The sequence below is a fragment of the Rhopalosiphum maidis genome, chromosome 4 (assembly GCF_003676215.2).
Source record: "Rhopalosiphum maidis isolate BTI-1 chromosome 4, ASM367621v3, whole genome shotgun sequence".
Taxonomy (NCBI): domain Eukaryota; kingdom Metazoa; phylum Arthropoda; class Insecta; order Hemiptera; family Aphididae; genus Rhopalosiphum; species Rhopalosiphum maidis.
This window is the reverse complement of record NC_040880.1, coordinates 39,638,872-39,660,703: the sequence shown is the minus strand read 5'-3', so window position 1 is coordinate 39,660,703 and position 21,832 is coordinate 39,638,872. Positions and strand designations below refer to the sequence as shown.

Below are 21,832 nucleotides of genomic sequence, written 5' to 3'. Positions count from 1 at the left end.
CTTTGAGCGAACTGTTGTTTCGATTGCAGAGCGATCCGTACACATTGGGATCACAATTGCACGGATTTCTAAACTCGAAATCTCTTATGCGGACCACCCATCGTCAAATGCGAATCGCGTTGAAGAATAACAATTTGTTTGAATACAACAGGTGTTATGAAAAAATTTTCAGATATTCCAAATATTACGATCCGTCCAAACGATATTGTTCAATCTATAGCACAATGTGATAACGATTTTTAACTTATTACTATTGTTGTAACCCACCGAAATTTTTATATTTACTAACATTATACATGCGTTTATTATTTGTTATATAACTACCAATCCTATTGTATTGTAACTATTTTGTATTTATGTGTGTGTGTTTTTTTATAAATTATTATACGTTAATTATATAATTTTATATTTATGTATTTTTAATAAAAAAACAACGAATCGTTGTTGTCTGCAATCCGATAAAACCAAAAAAATAATCAAAACAACGACCACATGCCGGTGTTGTTGGATTCGTACGAGTCTCTGTGATTTTGAGAGACTTCCGGATTTACATATATCGTTAGATCCAACATGGCGTGCAAGGTAGCGCCGTTTATTGTCCACGAATCGTGTATATCGGTATGCGATAGTTGTTCACGATTATTTGTGTAATCATGTATTATGTGTTGAGCGACGTGATCGCAAGCCATTATACACTTAATTTTGGCCATGTCTAACGGACCCACTATGGGATCTTGTTCGGTAGAATTGAATTTATCTAAAGGTATGTTACCGCATTGCCACAAGACCGGTACGTTGGTGTTTATAGCAACGTACGATTCATACCAATTGTGACTTACGAACAGATCTAGTGTCTCTAAATCAAATGTATACCACAACGGTTCAGGCATGTTGAATTCCTGTTGTACGTCTCGTACGTTTATAGTTTGGAAATGTATGTTATTGTATCTCAAAATACTATCTACGATATTACCCATGTGTTTAAAAGCTTTAACTTCGTCTATTTCCGATAAACGGCGCATCAACGAACCGAAAACTTCGTCCAAATACCGGACAATGTTACGCGTAACGTTTAACGGTACGTTGTTTATAAAATGTTTATTTAACAAAATATTGTTAGCGTCGTCGGTGCGACGATCCATCGTGGCTTTATTTGAAATGACGTCGTCGTAATCGTCGTCTGTTAAAATACGGGCACCCGGTAACGGATGTTCATCCATCGTATATGTATGTTAGAAAAGACTATATGTTTTTTATATTAATATATTTATTTCAGCATCTGTATATATATACATACAAAATACATAAATCGAGTGACTCGCGTTCGTACAAGTAGACGTTCAATAATCTAAATTCACACGGCAACACGTCGTAAATATCAATACGAACGATTAACACGTTGTCGGTGAATTTAGATTATTGAACGTATACTTGTACGAACGCGAACATTACTATATACATATATAATTTTAAGCGTTGTCCCCGACATTGTAGTTATTATCTTCGGACAGCGCCTTTTCCAGAGTCTGAATGCACACGTCCTCTTCGTCATTATCATTCTTGAATGGCGATTTTGATCCAGTGGCCCGGTCGTCGCCGCCACCGTCGTCGTCGTTGGATAGTTTTTGACGTTTCGATCCGGTTTGTCGTCCGCCATCGGCTCTCGGTAAAAACGTCAGACACCTATAACTGTCGTATTGTTCGGCTTTTAAAAATACATGGTAGACGTCTAGATATCCGCATAGCATTAAATAACGGACGTGCGTATCATTCAGAGATACATTGAACGGTGCGTTGTTGCGTTTAACGTGGAAATTTAACAGATTGAATATGGTGCTAAACGAACTGTAAAAAAATTTGAATAAATTTATTTTTTGTAGACGAGCGATCCTACGTGCGTGCGGCGGTTCCGTAAGTCCGGAAAACATTTCGTTTTCACGAGCGCACGTCTCGACGGACGGTCTATAAATCGTCTGAGTCACGTCGTTTTCGTTCTGATAATAGTATACGTTTTGTCGAAACGTTCCGACTAAAGATGGATAGAATCTTTTTAGGTATTCCTTTAGATCCAAAGTGCACTCTCTGGTAGTTATTTTAATATCATGGGTGAGCATATTGAATCCGTGAAACTCGTCCTCGCCGGCATTGCGTTCGCAATCCTCCAACACGCAATCGTAGACGTGTTTGAAAAAATCACGAAACGCTTGCAACACGTCCATACTAGTGGTCACGGCGTCGTACCGTTCGAAATACTCTACGGCCTGTCTCCAGATTTGTGGTCCATTGGTGTTCGCTCCGTATTTAATACGGCCGTCAATATAACGATAATAGACTTTTGGTCGTACATACATACACCGTCCCTTGTCGCTCATCTCTAATTCAGTGTACTGATATTTCGAGTTCAACACATTTGATAAATCGGGTCCGGCGTTCATTTGTATGCAATCCGTATCACAATAATATATTTCACGTCCCGTAGATATCGCGTATTTGGCTTCGTTCAAAAGAGTCGTACGTATTATACACGTGATAGTGGCGGCCATTTCAGGTTTCATGGCGCCAATGACTCCGTATATACTAGCCACTATCGGTTTTAACGTCAGATACAAATTATCCAAAGCGTCGTGTTCCAATTGTAAATCGGCGTGTATTTTTTTCAATATAGTTAAACGTTCCGATCTATCGATGTCGTCTGGCACTAAAAACTCTAAATCTCCGTTGGTGTGTTCCTTTATAAACGGATTACTGTTTAATAAATTGTATTTGGATTTACATTTTTCGGAAATTCTACATTTTTTACTGATCGGACCGCATTCGTCGCCGTCGTTTTCGCTCTCTATCGGACCGCATTCGTCGCCGTCGTTTTCGCTCTCTATCGGACCGCATTCGTCGCCGTCGTTTTCGCTCTCTATCGGACCGCATTCGTCGCCACTGTCACCGTCGTTTTCGCTCTCTATCGGACCGCATTCGTCGCCGTCGTTTTCGCTCTCTATCGGACCGCATTCGTCGCCACTGTCACCGTCGTCATTTAATCTCATAACAATCACTTGATTTTCGGATTGTGTTGTTATGAACTCATTTTCAGTGTCCGGTACGATTGATTTTTCATATTCTTCGAATGCTAGTTCTTCGATGTTTTTATTAACCGAGTCCAATAGATTAGACAAGTACGATCTCTTGTTTTTTGCCGATTGACGTTTAACGTTAAACGATTTTATTATCTCTGACAATACGCCTCGGTACACGTTCTCGGCATACCATATTACGATTATCGGAGCGTTGCCGCGATCGTATAAGTTTTCAAACGTGAATTCGAACTCGGTTCCCGGGTTTAAATCGTCGTAAAGATATCGATGTAAAAGTATCCGAGTACCCGTTTTACTGTCACCCGAATGGGTGTTGTAATCGAACACTCTATACTCGTTTTTGTTTTTGATAAACGGATATAACGAGAGGACGTCGATCGCCGTCATCACCGCACACGTTTCGTCCGAGAGATTCAATCGATCCATCAACATGGGGTACGCTATTCTATAATCGTATTCCTGAACGTCCGGCGCGTCGTATTCGCCGCGACAATAATTAACACCGCCTGGATAGCTTTTCTTTGTGCCGTTTGTCGAAAGTTTTCCCAACAACATCTCATTATCTATGTCTCGGCAAACGTAATCGTGCGGCACTAGACGGTCGTGATCTTCGATCACCGGCAACTCGTTTATGCGCAGCGGTACGACCAGCGTTTGTTTACTGGTCTTTAACGTGGTTAAAAATTTCCCGGTTTCCAAACCGGTTACTTCACACTGGTTCAACAATCGAAATTTTATTTTATTGTAATTTGTATTGATCGTGTTCAACGGTATACGACTGTTGTGCGAATATTCGATAACGTACGCTATTGTATCGGTTTTTTCGACGAGCTCGCTCACCAACAACGTGTCTCTATTATTGTAATGTAACGTGTCTCGCAACGACGGCATATTGTGTTGTCGCATGTATGCGTCGTCGTGTGCAAACAGACGCTGCTGTCTCCGGATATATTGAAACGTAAACCGCAACGCTACGGCGTTTACGTTTTCTTTTTGACTGTTCAATATCTCAGAACTCAACGTGTCCAATTTATAGTTTTTTAGTTTATAACGCATCATGGCCACACAAAACAAATCAACGTGGATTTGTCCAAAACCGAAAGAATAACCGTTTTTATAAACGAATTCTCCGGGATGTATACCGTAAAATTGACATCGTAACAACAGATATTTCATGTCGTACCGCATCGAATTGTATCCGATTAAGTAATGTAATTTATTGTTTGTTTTGGTGTATTTTTTATAATTCGTTGTTGGTGTCGTCGTCGTCGTCGTCGGATATCGCAATAGTGCCATTGTACGTTTCAACAAGTCCAATTCGTCGATGAACACTTCAATCACGTTTTTCTGATTATTGTATTCATAGTACGTATCGAGTTCCATCATTTTGTTCAACAGTTCATCGGTTCCGGTTTTTTCGATAGGCAGATACACCAACGTGTACAAAACACAATCGTTTACATGATGTATAGACGTAGTGAACAAAACGTCGTCTTCGTCCTCGCCCGTGGGCACCCGATACGGGTCCGTAGACACGGTTTCTATGTCGAACGTTATCATCGGTATGATCGGATTTGGCACGACGTACGGTTGTAAATCCGCATCAAACCAACGATACGTGATTTTGGGTACCTTTAAATCGTTTGGATCGTTTTTGCGTTTTGCGCATATCAATTCAAACATCACTTGTTTACTGGCGTTCCAATAATTACTCACGGCCGCGAACTTATATTTAGCATCATTGTCCCGTTTGAAAATACTGTGCAACCGTTTACTAGCCGCTGTTGTCGGCGTTTGTATTTTACACAAATAGTTTTTGTCTGTTAACACCCGATCGTGATCCAACATCACGTCTAAAATAGTAAAATTATTAGATTGGTATACCGCGTGCTTGTACACGTGCACAGTATCGTAACCGTACAATGACGCTACTACGCGTAAAATTTTCACATCGCCGCTGAGTACGAACAGACCCGGCGTTATGTTCAATGTTAAACGTATCGTAGAATCGGGTTCTAAATAAGAACAGCCTACGCCGACTATGTTTTTCGAATCGTCGTACCAGTCCACTACAAAACATAAATCTTGTTTATGGCATTCGTCCAGTTGCGATTCCAGTTGAACGATTTGTTCGGAATCGAGTTGATTTTGATATTGGTATCGATAGCTGTCGAAGTTTTCACGGTCCATCACATTGGTTATTTTCAAGCTTGTCTGTATCGTTGTCGTCAGCAGCAGCGGTAGCGACAACAGTAGCGACTGGACCAATTGTAGACCAACGCGTACTAGTCGGTTCCACTCGGTGCACGGCTATACCGGATCGCAAATCAAAGTTTTCCGAAACCAATAGACGGAACGTAACAACGGGTCCGGATTTACAAATTTTTTTATATAAATACGAATCGGTATTGTTAAGTGCTTCACGAAAATATTCGTTATCACGATTTCCATACATGTTAAGATGCAAATTTAAAAACACGCGCATCAGTGTTTAAACACATACTGACTGCCCGGCATTCGAGATATCTTTATTATATGTATACACACATATAATTATAAATAATATTGGTGGGGATACCGAACTTTGTATAAATACACGTGCGGGCTCGCGCGCGCGACAGACTCTGTCCAGTAGTTTGGTCGAGAACAGAGTCTCTCCCGGGTCGGGGTGACGGAGTCTTCTGTCCATGTATAATATATATATAAAAGAGAGAGGAGAGAGGAAAGGGAAACGATAATACTGTAATAATAATAATAATAGTAATTTTTCAGGAAAGTTTTTTTCCGACGAGACCCCCACGAACACTCACGTTACGCCGTACGAGGTGGTTCCTACGGTAAACCCGACCGCGTACCACTTGACGTCCAATAATAATAATAATTTTTCAGGAAAGTTTTTTCCGACGATTTATTATTACGCGTTTACGGCGCGTTTTACGATATACGGTGTCGGACCGTACGAAACACCGTGTACCACATAACGCGCACGGCTACAGTGGACGTTGACGTCAAGTGGTACACGGTGTTTCGTACGGTCCGACACCGTATATCGTAAACGTAGCAATAGTTTTGTCCTAACATTACCTTTACGGGTGCATCGTTATACTTAGATAATACGGATAGATAATACGCTGAATTTATAAAAAATAACTTTTATCATAATCGTTGTCCTTGTTTAATGGATAATAATAAACCGCCGTAAACGTAATAATAATAATAATAATTTTCAAAAAAGTTTTTCGTCTCGGTTACGCCGATCGGCTACCGCGTCATGTGATACGTTTACGGGCGCGTTTTACGCCGTCGGACCGTACGAACCACCGTGTACCACTTGACGCGCACGGCTACAGTGGACGTTGACGTCAAGTGGTACACGGTGGTTCGTACGGTCCGACACCGTATACCGCGTCATGTGATACGTTTACGGGCGCGTTTTACGATATACGGTGTCGGACCGTACGAAACACCGTGTACCACATAACGCGCACGGCTACAGTGGACGTTGACGTCAAGTGGTACACGGTGTTTCGTACGGTCTGACGGCGTAAAATCGACCGTGCGCCATATAACGTGGTAACCGATCGGTGTAGCCGAAAAAAACTTTTCTGAAAAATTATTATTATTATTATTATTACAGTATTATCGTTTCCCTTTCCTCTCTCCTCTCTCTTATATATATTATACATGGACAGAGGACGCCGTCACCCCGACCCGGGAGAGACTCTGTTCTCGACCAAACTACTGGACAGAGTCTGTCGCGCGCGCGAGCCCGCACGTGTATTTATACAGAGTTTGGTATCCCCACCACACACACACTATTATTAAAACCCCATTTGATACCATAGCCGTTGTATCGATTTATAGTCATAGACCAATAAATGGTCGTATAAATCAAATTGATAAGTATATATATAGATATAACTCGGTACATTTATTCATTAGTTGTTGAAACGTCAAAGTTACCGGAGTCATTATGCAGAATTACGATCCGATCAATACTTGGTGTTGTGCGTCCCATTGTTGTAAAAAATCGATACACCGCAATTGCAACGAGTGTTCCAAATGTGGTACAAAACACGTGGATTTGACAAAAATCGATGATTTACAAATGAACCGTAAAGGTTTTTCGTATTACGAGATAAAATTTTTATGCGCTACATGTATCGAATCTCGTAACCTTGAAGACGCGATTCGTAAGCAGAACCACGAAAACCGGAGACATGCTGTAAAACAAGCATTCAAAACGTTATGCGATCATTTGAAATTGCTACAAGACAACAAACCAACATCGGGCGATCGATTGATACGCGTTGGCGAATTGTACAAGAAGATGAATCTCGAAGCACCGGTAAATTTTCAAAAAAGTTTTTTCAATCAGTTGCCTATTAAATTCGAAAGAATCAGAAAACGTTATTATTGTAGTAAATGGGTTGTCGACAATTTCGATGTATCTTTATATTATAATTATATTAAAACTTAATGTATTTAAACCATTTGTTATTAATAAATACAATATATATAATCGTGTACTGTATATGTAATTTTATTATTTATAAATACAATATTTTTTTGTTACAATATATCGGAAGTATCTAAAAACAAATCTTTTTTATTTTTCTTAAAACTATTACAATGCAATACGGCGCTTATTTCAATCATGTTCGATCGGACACCGATGTCGGAAGCCATGTTCATAGATTGCATCGCTCTGGATCCTTCGTTCACAAACGTTTTGTTTTGCATTTTGTTCAATAGCGTTTTCGGTCGTTCACTGGTGTAGGCGATCAACGGTCCGTGTGTTCGAGAAGACATGTTTGATAAGTTAGTACTCGATATGAACAGACAAGCCTCGCAAACGTAAATGTTTAAGATTTTAAAATCATTATAAGTTTTGGGATCGAATATATTTTGATTTGTAGCGTAACAATACATGAATTTTATGAAATTGCTAATGAATAACAAAACATTATATTTGAAAAAAGCCAGTTCTGACGAAAATATCAGACTGCACGAGGGTCTCGAATCGTAATAATGTACCAGAGCTTCTTGTTTTATAAGATTACTGCGTTTAGTAGTTTTGTATACATACGATTCGTATACGTTTGAAGATATTTCGAAAACTACAACTTCGTGATATATCATTACCAAAAAATTTATATCGTTACTTTTTTCAAAATTTAAATTGTCCATAGTGGCTTTATTTTTTGTACACACGAATCGTCCATCTTTGTTCTTTATAAACGTGTACGAATTTTTAGATTCATAAAAATCGTCCACATCCGATTCTATATCATGTGTCATGCAAAATTTATAAACGGTTTTTTCGATATTTATAGCACGTTTGTCTATAGCTATTATTTTATACGCGTACACGCAATCGTGTTCTTTTATTTTCAATATATTAGCGAAACGTTGATACTCTACTATAAAAAAAGGTTTAATGATATCGACGTCATTGATTTGTCCATTTATGGCAGACGATGTTGCACGCGACGTATCGTTGTAGTCTTCTAACGGAGGCGTTGTCGATTCAAATTCATTGTTGAAATACCTATAAATACAAAATCGCTGTGTGAAAAAAAATTAAGATTTTAATACACCAAAAAAAAACACACACCATCTTAACCAAATGTATTCATTGTCATTGAACAATATATTCGGTTTTATTTTCGGAATTTTTCGACCAATGCATTTGTATTGTTTCTCTTTTTGATAATGTTTTACGTCTAATGATTGTTGTATGATCTCCGCCGTGGTGTACGATACCAAATCTATGCCCAACGAGCGCGGTTCTATATCCATAAACGCCGATTCGCAAGCCAAAAGTTTATTAAAAATATCACGTGCTTTTTGTTTGTTGTTGTTGAACAGTCGCAAGCATTCGACCAGTGCCATGGACTTGCATCCGAGCATATATCCCGCCAAAGCTCGTGCTTGCGTGCGTATAGTCACGTCGTGATTACACGTTTCGATTATGCACGATGCGAGGCAGTCTATATCGTCGGCCATATTTGATTTTGTATTCAATAGACGTGACCGTTCCATAATGTAGTATCACGGATACGTTACCGACAAGCACGAATCTGGAATCGTTCGGGTTCTCGTGCAGACGTTGTTCGTTTTGAATATGCGATAAAAAACTCAAATAATACGTTAAATAAGCGTCGGCTTGTTGCGAGTGTATGATAAAGTCGGGAATCACTTGTACACCGTTCATGATCCAACGCTTGTGCGCAACTAATTAAATCGAGACGCCCGCGTCGATATTTAATCGAAATCGAATGATAGCTCGGCATCGTTATTACTCACTCTCGACAGAAAAGCTTCTGTCGAGTTTATAAATTTATCGACATTTGTATTTTTTTTTAAACGACTCGGCACAAGTTCTATGGAACTCTTACTGACTACGTCGTACTCGTCGTCGTTATCATCATAGTCATAATCAATAGGTTTAATAGCAGTCACTGTGTTATTATTATCATTATTATCGGTAACGTTCAGATGATGATCAACGTCGTCGGTATCGTCTAGAAAAAAATCCTCATCGTTTTCTCTCGCGTCGGTCGCATTCACATTATTATCAATAGTCTTGTCCAATAGATTGGTGTAATCTATGATGGATTCGGTATTATGACATTGTGACGCTGAATGCGACGGACTTATGCTTACCACAGACCCGTCGTCGTTGTCGGGTACGCCATCATCATCGTTTTTAGGATTTTCTAAATCGTATTCTTTGTTTGTATAACTTAACGTATTTTCTACGTATTCGTGAATCCGATCCGTCGTCGTTTCTTTTAATCGTTTGACGACGACGTCGTCATCATCATCATCATCACTACCAATCGAGATGGAATCTGATTTTCGTTTAGTCGTCGAATTTGTTTTCTGTTGTACCACCGATACCGATGGTAATGATTTCACGACACTCGGATTGTTCAATGTATTAGATTTATCGTTGAACGTATTGGAAAACGAATTCGAGAAATGTTTAGGTGAACTTATCGACGCTACTATGGGTATATGATGTTGTTTTTTATTTATTATTTCGATTTTTTCTCGGACGTTGTCCGGTTGTTTTTCAGAATCTGTAACATGCGTACCGACGTCGTTTAATATTTTTTCCAAACTATCCAACGAAAGACCCAATGCACCGGTGATTATATTTTTGGTCACCGTGAATATTATATTGTGTTTTTTAAAGACGCTAGAAGACGGAGACGATTCCAAACACGCTATTTCATCACTTTCTACGGTGATTTTTATATTCTCGGGTTTGATGTACTCACAGAGTACGGGATAATCGTTTTTAAACGTGTTTACGCCTAATTGCAAAGCGGTTTTTATAATAAACTTAGAAACTAGTATAGGCAGATATCGCGTCTGAAACGAACTGTTGATGTTGACCAATTCCCGTAGTTCCGAAACTTGTAGATCTTCTATTTTTATTTGTTTTAATATAGGAGACTTTTCACAGGCCGCGTACAACGCAGCTCGTGCAAAAGCATCGTCCATGCTACGAACGTGCGTGTGTCTACGAAATGATTTTACGTATATTTTTAATAGTGATTTTAATTTTAATTTCGTTTATATTACTATATATCAGATTTGATACCGATATATTGCAAAGAACCGTCAAAAACGCTAGACATTTAAAGGAAAACGACGCCATGGCCGGTCTGATAAACGGTTCGGGCATTAATAATATACCAGAATTGAACATAATCACAACAAACGCTGCCGTAAATTTTGCAAACAAATGCGATAAAAAACCGATATTTTACGGAATGTCCGGAACCGATACCGATTGCAAAAGAGCATGCGCCAACGACACGGCGCACGTAGTAAATGTCACAAACGACGATTCTATGTATTTCGAAAACACTAAATTGGAACCCGGTGTGTACTGTGCTATTGGCCGCAGACCCGCGTGTAACGTAAAAACGACATCTATACTAATGACGATTAATTCGGTAACATGTCGGTCCAAATACCCACGCTTGTTTGGCGGCGAAACGGGAAACGACGTGATAGCTTGCAACGATGTATCGATAAACGACCCGTTGAATATTTTATGGGATTATAGAGACAATGTCAGAGTGCGTGCCGAGACAATAGATATGCACGATACTGACGAATTGCTGAATAACGGAGCGTATCGTTTCAGATGTCGTTATTTTGGTAAAGATTCCAATGGAAACAATTTCATAGAAAACCCGTACGATAGATTGCATCCAATGCGTAACTATTGTTCCGAATATATTTACGGAGCACACCCGTCGATACGACCGGTCGTGGACGTAGAAGCCGGTACCATGTATTGCGATTGCGGTGACCCAAACGTTACGCGCGTGCGCAACATAAATATCGACGATCGGTCTACACGGTGTTCCGAAGAAACGTACGAATACAAAACACTGTATCCAAATCAAAAAAGTATAAAAATACCGTATAAATGTTTTACAATAAATTCTCCGATAGAGGACGTTGGACGATACATGCCTTGCCCTCCGGACCAGTTCGTACGAAATGGTAGCCGTATGGCTAGCGTTAACGTTATTTACAGTGATTTGGATTCGGTGCCCATCGAACACCCGTATTATAAAGATTTTAATTTTAAGGAAACGATGTTGGGTGACGCTAAAGGAATACGATTTATAGACTAAAAAAGTTTTTTATTATTGAAATATTGCTAAAAGAATTCAAAATCATCGTCGTCTTCGTCTTCGTAGCTGTTGAGGTTATTGATCTTGTTTTTAAAATTTACGACATTATTGCAATTCGTGTTTTCGACGATGGCCTGTGTAACTGTTGTTGAACCAGCTCCGACGTGTTGTTCGGAAACGGTGTTGTTCATACTCCGACAATCGATGTCCATAAAATGTATCGGTTCCACGTCCATTAACATCTGAACGGGGGCCTGTGTAAAAAATCAAAATATTAAACATAATCGTATACGTATGCATAAACTATATTATAATATTACGATTTCGTTTTGAAAGATCTTATTCTTGTTCATGTATTTTTTTAAATTAATTTTATAATCCAAGTTCATGATAAATCGCTTAGATTCGTATTCAGATTCTCCGTCGTCTTCAAACAACCGTCGTCGGACGTTGCCTTCATTAAGCAACGGAGCTGATACCGAGGTCTTTAAAACGTTTTCGTATTCTACACAATTTCTCAGACATTCGACCAGTGTCGTATTTTTTGACCAGTTGTACAGACTCGATGCAACTAATCGATCGTTATAATCGGCTAAAGCGCCGTCTTTACAGATATGCACTATAGTCTTTACATAGTTATACGCTGTATTTTTTAACCGTGGTACATCTACCGGTAACATAACACCTAACGAAATATACATATAATATATGCGCACTATATCGTATAACTCGTTTTTCAAGTCGACAATGTTTTTCAATTTACCGATTTCGTGAATTTTTTTTATCTGTTTCATACTTCCACGGTTCCGAAACCCCGATAATAAAATCAATGTCACTATTTCAAAAATACGATTTTTCCAAACGTCCGTGTTTCGTTGTGCGTCTATATTGCAATCCAACAAATCCATCTCGTAATGATTGACTATGTCTAATTCTTCGGGTCGTATGCATGTAAAAAAACCGCCGACCATACTGGGTGTCAGTAACGAATCCGTAAAATCGGTACCGGACATGGTACAAAACGTGCGAAACACCAGCTTTGAAAACTTTAAACGTCCCACAGTGTCGTCGAATCCGTATATCCGCATCGGTTTACTATGAGTGTTGCACTCTACCCAAGCGCACGAATCATAGACTTCTACAGATTTATCGTAATCATCGTTTTGATCAATTATGTTTAACGGACAATCGTCAAAGTTGTAGGTTTTCGGTATTATAGATACCTCGTTTTTTATATTAGGCGTATGTCCGTATAGAATTGACAACATGTCACTGTCTTTTGTGAGAAACACATTGAGGTTTGACGATTTATCACGATTCAAATACATCTGTAGTTCACCTTCACCAGAGACCAATTGAACGACCCGATACCCCTCGCGTTCGCACATTTCTTTGAAAACGTCCCGGATCAAACTCGTGCATATGTCCACGTCGTAACTGCGTTGTTCTTTGTTTTGCACTCGTTTCCCGTCCATGTACACGTATACAACATCGAACGTTTTACCGAAATACGACTGTAACACGCTGACCAGATTTCGTAAATATTTTGCACTTTCTCGGGCTATAGCCTCTTCGGCGTTTCTCTGGGTTTTATTGTGATCGGTCATACCTTTGAATCGTATCAACTCACCGTCGATATAAATATTAGACGTGTTGCAATGTGTACGTTTATACAGACCATTGTTGAAACGATCGGTTATGAGATCACGATTCAATATACCCATTTTCTCTAAATTACTAGTTATATAGATGTTTTACGGACGAACGTGCGGCACTGACTGGTCGTACAGTTTATAAATATTCTATATTTATGTCAGATGTCCGATTTTTATCAACGTATTTCGTATGATCGGCGCAACGCCGGATCAGAACATAATAACAAATGTATGTTTCAGGGATTGTCGCCGTGTAGCGATCATGTATCCAGATTCATATGCAACGCACACGCCTCGACCATATTCGGTCTAATTTATCAATACACGCATACCACTGACGGTAATAACGAAGTTTCGTATTCGGTAGTCACGTACACCACAACGTCCACATGGAACTGGTATCTACCCCTGTTCAAAGACCACGTAACCAACGTAGTATCATGCGATGAGATTATGGCGTACGCGTCCAACATATCTAGTCTTACAAACGGGAAATACGACGCTTTAAAACTGTTCGATATACTTACTCATTACATGAGTCTGAACGCTTTTACGGAAAAATGTTCACCGAAAACTTGGTTCGATGATAACCCCGCCAATTCTGTAATAATGTACGACGAGATCGATAATAATATTAAATTCATTACCGATTTACCACAACTGCACAGATATCTGTTTGCGTACATGGGTAGTTCGTTAGTGAAAAACGGAAACGTTAATAAAATACAAATAGACACAGTTGCGTTGTTGAGAACCAACAACGTGTCATCTGCCACGTTCACATTAATCAATAAACCACGTTTGCTGAAATACACTACACATAAACACTGTGTGGCCACACCGTTGGTCTTGGCTTCGTTGCGGTACATCACCAGTCAAGAAACTCGCATGACATTCAACAAAATATCGAATTCGACAATGTGTTGATATAATTTTTTTAATTTCAAAAAATTAAATTTGAGATGCTATATAGTTGTTTAGTCTTTTATCGAGTACGGTTATGTTAAACAAACGAGCTATCCGACATATATCTTTTATGGAACCTCGCATGTTAACGACGTGTGTGTATCTTTCGTTGTACAGTTTTTCGATAACGTTGTATATCGTGTCAACAGTTGTATCGGAATCGTCGTGATAGATCTTTACGCGAAATCCCGGATTTCTGGGTTTTATACTATATCGATTTACTAAATGCTCTTTTAGAGGTAGTGGGTTATAGTCCGATGTATGATAATTAGCAAACGTGTACATTATAAAAACCCGATATGGATGACGACAAATCAATAGTGTCTATCGATGATACGAATAAAATGTTTTTGTACAACAATCAGTCCAATAAAGCTAGGTACATTTATACTTTATGTGAACAGCCGAAACCAGAAATCGATTCATGTCTGTTGAAAAACAATCTGTATTTTAGTAAAGAGACAAAATCCGACGAAAAATTATGTCTCACCGAAACTGATATATTGAATATCGTTCGTACCGTGTTCTTCATCCACGTTTTTGAAATATTACCAAAAGAATCGATGTACGATATTATATATAGTGGTAATGTGGAATTTGTAGTAGATAAAGATACGCGAGTACGAGAATCTATAGATTTCGATGAATACGTGCACGTTTTAGATCAAGTGTTTGGCAAAAACTTTTGTAAAATAGCTCAACGTCCGATAACTCTACTTTATTATATATATTTAACGAAATGGCGATTTTACAATTACGGAAAACCAGTGTCTACGCCGTCTGCTGATGACATAATCAATACGTATAGATTTCTGAAATTGCCGATATCGCAATTGTCGCGAGTTAGCGCATTTATATTATCACGTACCAATACCGATAATAAAATCCCGTTACAGCAAAAAATAAAAAAGTTACAATAACATTATGAGCGTATCTTTAGATTCATGGGAAAGTATAAATTACACGGTGCAACGTTTTTTCAAACCCGATTTGTGCCCGTATTATAATAACGAATACGTTAAAATATTATTAGATATCATAGCTCAGAGTATAGGTAAAAATAGTTTTAATTACGTGAACACGATCGTGTCTTTAGCCGAACCGATATGGCATAACAACAACACGGTGATTATATCGTTGCCGATGATACAATATTTATTAGATCAACCTGTAAAATTGCCCGAAACAAAAATCGTACCGGTAGAAAATTTTGATATATTTGAAAATTTCAACGTCGTATGCGATCAAACTGGCACAAACTACGGAGCCGATATATATAAAAACGATGTTAAAACCGAATATTTGGTTCAGTGGAACGATTTCGACGATCCGTCGACCTACGATAAAAACAATTCGTATACTCCTATAACCAATAGTCAGATAATATCGTTGGTAATGGTTATGCGATTGACGTTGTGCGTGTCTCATTGGTTGTTTCATTACAAGTTAAAGAAAAAAATCACAGATCATAAAGATTTTCCGCAAATAGAATTCGCCAATGTGGAACCGTCTTCGAATTTCGTATCGACCAAATTCAACGAGATCGAATCCGAATCCGAAGACAGCGATTCTATCGATGTCGGTACCGTGCACAAACGACGTCGTAACAACTATGGTGCCGATATAGACAAATACAATCCTAGTAAAAAATATAGAATTTAATTAATCCGTATCCAGATTTGGTGGCAACACCAACATAGGTGATTTGGTTTTTTTTACAAAATCAGCGTACTGTGAATCTTTGTACGACGTCATACCGAACAATAACATTATAAATATAATGAACAACATCAAATATATAATAGACATAGTAGTGATTAAATTTAGTCCGTTTGTACCGAATTGTTTACGTATTATATCTTGAAATATAGTATCTCGAGCATTGTTCAATCGTTCGTGGTCTGATTGCATTTTTTATGAAAATATCGATTTCTTAGCAAGAATTAATACATTGCGTTCTAACCAGGGTTGTTTCAACAGTTTATCGTATATATGTAATTCTCTATTTATAAAACCGTCCTTAGATAAAAGCGTGAAAAACAAACTAAAAGCAAATATCAAAATAACTAAAAAGTACAACATAGTTTTGATATTTGTAAAAAATGGATAATTTCAAACCTGGATTACGCGCTATAAACGAACGTGCGTTAAATGATTTATTAGATTCTATTCCAAAAGACGCATCTAAAGAATTTATACGCAAACAACTACCTATCCCCTCTAATAAGCGAGTGTCGATAAAGCTAAACGATTTCGTTAGTTTACCTAGATTTCTGACGACCATGGTGTCCGAGTTATCGTTACTGGACGAACCCGACATTGTGCGTCGATTCGATATATGTTTAGGTTACATGCGTGTCCGTGATTATTCCATACACACCATAAATCGATATTTAAAATTATTACGCAAGCACGGTGTGTTTGGTACGGGCGAGGAAATCGAACATTTGAAATGTGATCCCACGTTGTTTAAGCCACAAAAACACATACGTATAATTGACAAAGAATCATTTATTAAATTCATAAAATATATGTCTTGTAATTTTACAAAATTTATGGCACCATTATTGTTGTCCGTATATACGGGTTTACGTACTACGGAACTGTTACAGTTTACAACGTTCCATTTAAAACAGTTAACGGAAAAAACAATTGTAGTAGATATAAAACGTAAAAATACATCACCCCGAAAAAAAATCATATTATGGAAACCCAATTACATTAAACAATTTAATGATTTTGTAATACAATTAAAAATCTTATATATTAATGAATACAATATGTTTGAGCGTAATAATTTAGATATAAGATTATTTAACATCACTCCGCGTACTCTGGTGAATCGCGAACAGGCCGTGTTCTTTAGAGCCACTGGAAAAAAACTGCCATTCGGATACGGTGTACATGGTAATCGAACTACTATGTCTAGTATTATGTACGACACGACTCCAAATCTCATAGCTGTAAAAAACTTTTTACAACATGAAAATGTAGCAAGTACACGTAATTACGTACGAGCCGATATAAATTTATTAGAAAAACAATTTAACAGAATAACGGCGGAGCATTTTAAAGATACGTTAAAAAAACTTGAATGAAAAAAAAATCAATATTGTGCAGCAAAGAGCACGGGTTGAAATCTGGTCAATAGTTTTATATTGGGCTTCGGTTTCGTATAAAACATCATATTGGGTTTTAGTTTATCGTGTAACGCCGTTTCTATCAAAGAACATTTGTATTTTCTTATAGTCGACACTACGTAATTCACGGATTTGTTTTTGAAATATTTTTTACATAATACGACCACACGCTTATCGAATCGATTTTCTTTTAATTTGCTGTGCGCCGTACTCCAGGATACGTTATCGAAATTTTTTGCATTAAACGCCAAAAACATCATAGAAGCCTCATAAGTCTCCAACAATTTCAGTACATCGTACAAACGCTTTTCATCGATATCACTTATGGAACATTTTAAAATACGAACCACACTGTCGCTGATATTATGTATATATGCAAACACCTTAGACATATCGACATTCGCGGATTTGGGAATTTTTGACGACGCTCGAGCAGTTACGGACAATTGCGTTTCATTACTATTATACACGTCGATAATATCGGAATTTATTTCGGTGTCCACAGTGTCAGTTCTACTTTTGGACAAAGCTATTATATTATTTACGGCTTCTTCTATGTGCAACAAGATATCAGTTTCACACGCAGTATCGGCAGCGGATATAGAATCGGCCTCAACACCATCATCATTGACGTGGACCACGTCGTCGACCGGTTCTGACATAGTCGCATTCGTCTGTACATCGGGTAACGTCGGATCATCAGTTGTAACATAAGAATTGCCCTCAACACTACCAGCATCGTTAGTATTTACATCGAGATCGTTGTACGTGCACGCCATGTTGAACAATTTAACACCGTCCACCAACAGAGAAAATGAATATTTACTCAAATTAAAGTTATTCATTATATATAGTTAAAATGAAATTGACTATAGATGAATTTAAAAAAATACGAACGGTACAATGGACAAGCAAAATTATGGAAAACGGTATAATATATTACACACCTATAGACGCGGTTTCAACGGTTCTCTTCAACATGGATCTGTTGCGACTTGTAATAGCACCAAAGTTCCAAAAACAAAATGCAATAACGCGTATACCAAATTTTGATTGTTCGCAACCGGTCGTAATGCTTCCCAATCTCGAACTGAGACTTATCCCCGAACTGGAAACTGCAATGTATTTTTCTGATGCGTCATGGTATAACGAAACACGTATCAATCCGTTTAACTCGGTGATTAATAATTGGCAAATCTCATCGGTTATGATTCTAACATCTATATTATATATAATTGTATTTATTTTATTAGTGTGTTGTTATAAAAATTATTTACCAATTCGTTTAACGAAAATATTACAATACCGTTTTATATAACACGTTGTTTATAATGTCGGAATGTTACATTTCAATCAAAATTGACACTGTTTACGTTGTCGCATTTGTCAGATTACTGAACAATTTATTTATGTAACAATTCCGAATGTTTTTTGTAATTATCTACGTCCAATAAACGTACAATACCATTGTCCAATGAATCGTCACTGTCCCATAACTGCGAAACCAGTCGAAATCCGTAATAATTTAATTTTTCCTTATACCGGTCCAACCGATCGTTTTGTAACTCTAAACCCGAACCATTGTTACGTACACCCATCAAAAACATGTCATACGCGTTTTCCCATTCTTCGGTACCCCAATAGAAATAACCTGGTGGATGATCGTCGTTAAGTGTGGGTATACCGCGTACCGTGTTATTATAATTCGGACCCATGGAACACGTGTATGTGGTAAGATACGCTGTGCACACCGGTCCTATTAGAGATCGTTTCGGTTTCATTTGTAAATGTCCAGGTATACCGACTTTTGTGTTTTCGGACATCGCCACGGTATAAGTTTTAAATGGTAAAAAATCACCCAATTTTGTTTTAGCCGTTACCGCGGCGTACTGTCTTTTTCCTACCACGCCATCTAAAACACGAATCTGTTTATAATTTTCGGAAAACAACGCACCGTCGATCATATCGAAATCGGAATTGTCTTGTTTGGCCAACAGTCCAGTACGAACCGGTATTCCGGAACCTTGAAACACGCACGTTTTATATAATAGATCATAGTGCCCGGCTTTTATTTCCAGAGATGTATCGTGTAGAGCGTGCTTGCACGGATTCAATAGTCTAGAAGTATTTACGTTTTGGGCGACCGTCTGATTAAAGTAATTTTTAGACAAAAGGTTGTCTGAAATCCAAGGCACTAAAAAATGCCAATCTCGATATCGTTCGTTGGCCGTTTTTACTGTGATTGATTTGCACGTGGGTAACAAATCGTTGTATCTATAATTTTCTTCGTAATTAGCGCAGACGCAATTTATGTTTTCCAACGGTTTGTCAATGTTGTCGATTTTTCCGTTACAGACGCGGACCGTGGTACAATTCCCGGTAATAGTATCGTTACCTATGTATCCGTCCATCTTACATTTGCATACGAACATATAATCAGACGAACCCACATCAGTGGATATTAGCACCAGATCGCCATGAAACGGATTACACGCTTGGTCGAGATTTGTAATCGCCAGAGCGTACCCTTCGTCTGTAGAATTATTTTTCGGTATAACGATATACGTATCGTTGTCGTTTTCGTAATATTTAGTGTCTTCGCTGAAATGTGTACAGCGCACCAGTAATTCCCGACACCCGAACAACGTCGTGGGATCGGTCATTGAACATTTTTCTAAACCGTGGACATTACACTCTCGCTCGTTTTCTACATCGATAATCGGGTTCTCGTAAGACGGATATCGAATGTCCATTTTAAATCTAAAGAGATCCGATCGATCACCCGTTTCGAAAGTTTTTATACGTTTTTCACTTATATATATAGAACATATAACTAGTATTAATAAAAGAATCAATAACAGCACAGTAATTGTACGCATTTTTACTGTTGTCTAACACGATTTTACGTACACAGAGTACTATGTTTACGGACAAAACTAAATCACCAACGGACGTTTATAATTATGCTATAAACGATAACACGTATTATCCGAAATCGTCGAAACTTGAAGTCGGATCGAATTACAACGGCGACGGTTTAACGTCTTCGGATAAACTTACAAAGTGGCTATTGCGCGCCGAAAACAACAAACAGAAAATTTACCCCTTTGCTATATTGATATTGGCTACAATACCAGTGTTGCTGGTGTTATGCACTTCGGCTACCGGATTTTATACAAAATCGTTGGTCCTTTTAATATATTTAATGATGATAGCGATTACGGTGTTTTTATTTAAAAAATAACATATACATTTTAAGTAGACGTGAAATTTTGTTTTATTTTTATTAAATGATAAGAGTCTAACGATTTTAAACATATACAATCCGACATATATAAACGTACATTATACAAAAAAGATAAATCTACATATCTAGTAAAAATAGGTATACGTTTTTCTATATCATACATCAAAATATATCCAATATTATGTAAACGTGAAATATTTAATTGTACAATACCCGTACGTGTATTTAAATTCTTAATAACACCTAAAGTACACAAGTCGTCGAAAGCTTCATATCGTTTGTGCATTGTTCTAACGTGATTTTCATCACAGCCGGTGTCGTCAATTTTCGAAAACGAATTGTACAAAATACGAAAATCTCGTCTAAACATGTCGGAATCTAAAGTGGTCTCAGGTATCGTCGGCATCGACAGAGAACAACCGTCTTCTAAACTGTATCCCCGGGAAACCGGATCCATAAAGTCGTCGTCGTCGTCGTCGGCACCAATTGAACGTACCACTTTATGGTTGTTCATCGTGTTCCTGACCGTGTTGCTTGTTTTCTGCGCTGTAATGGGAACAGTAATGTTAATATGGTCGTGTTACGCAAACTATATGCAAATGTATAGAGTCAAAATAAATAAATCTAATAGTGACGCAGACGTAGCTCTGTCGTTTTACGAATCTCTAGATCTACTAAAATACTTATACCAAAGCGCCTTTATTTAAACACTCACACGTCGATCAATTGAAACCCGTGCATGCCGATTACGCGCTTGACTTCGGGCAATACCGGTACCGTGCGCAACGCCAGAGTCGTGGAACTAAGGGCTTGTGAATCGAAACCATTGACGTTCACCAACGTATCGGCTCGTATGTCGAATATTTTTAGATTCGTGTACGGGTGCATGGCATGTATGACGATGTTCTGCGGAGCTATGATCTCTTTATTTGGTCCCACAGCACAATCCGGATGGGCTAACATGGAACGCACTTGACCCGCCGGTATGCGACCGATTAGAGAAACGTCGCTGAATACAATCTGCGCGTGTACGCGGCGCCCGTCTCTAGTAATGCCCCAAAATCGCGATAAA

General features: G+C 38.2%; 2 protein-coding genes across 2 annotated transcripts; one reads left to right on the top strand and one right to left on the bottom strand.

Annotated features, from left to right (window-relative positions):
* Nucleotides 1–9,353: 9,353 nt before the first annotated feature.
* Nucleotides 9,354–10,601, bottom strand: LOC114253694 (protein ecdysoneless homolog). Its single transcript, XM_028188686.1, has one exon. The coding sequence runs from the start codon at nucleotides 10,599–10,601 to the stop codon at nucleotides 9,354–9,356; it is 1,248 nt and encodes a 415-aa protein (XP_028044487.1).
* A 155-nt stretch (nucleotides 10,602–10,756) lies between these two features.
* LOC113558155 lies at nucleotides 10,757–11,752 on the top strand. The gene has a single exon (XM_028188685.1). It carries the CDS (start codon nucleotides 10,757–10,759, stop codon nucleotides 11,750–11,752), a length of 996 nt encoding a protein of 331 aa, XP_028044486.1.
* Nucleotides 11,753–21,832: the final 10,080 nt, after the last annotated feature.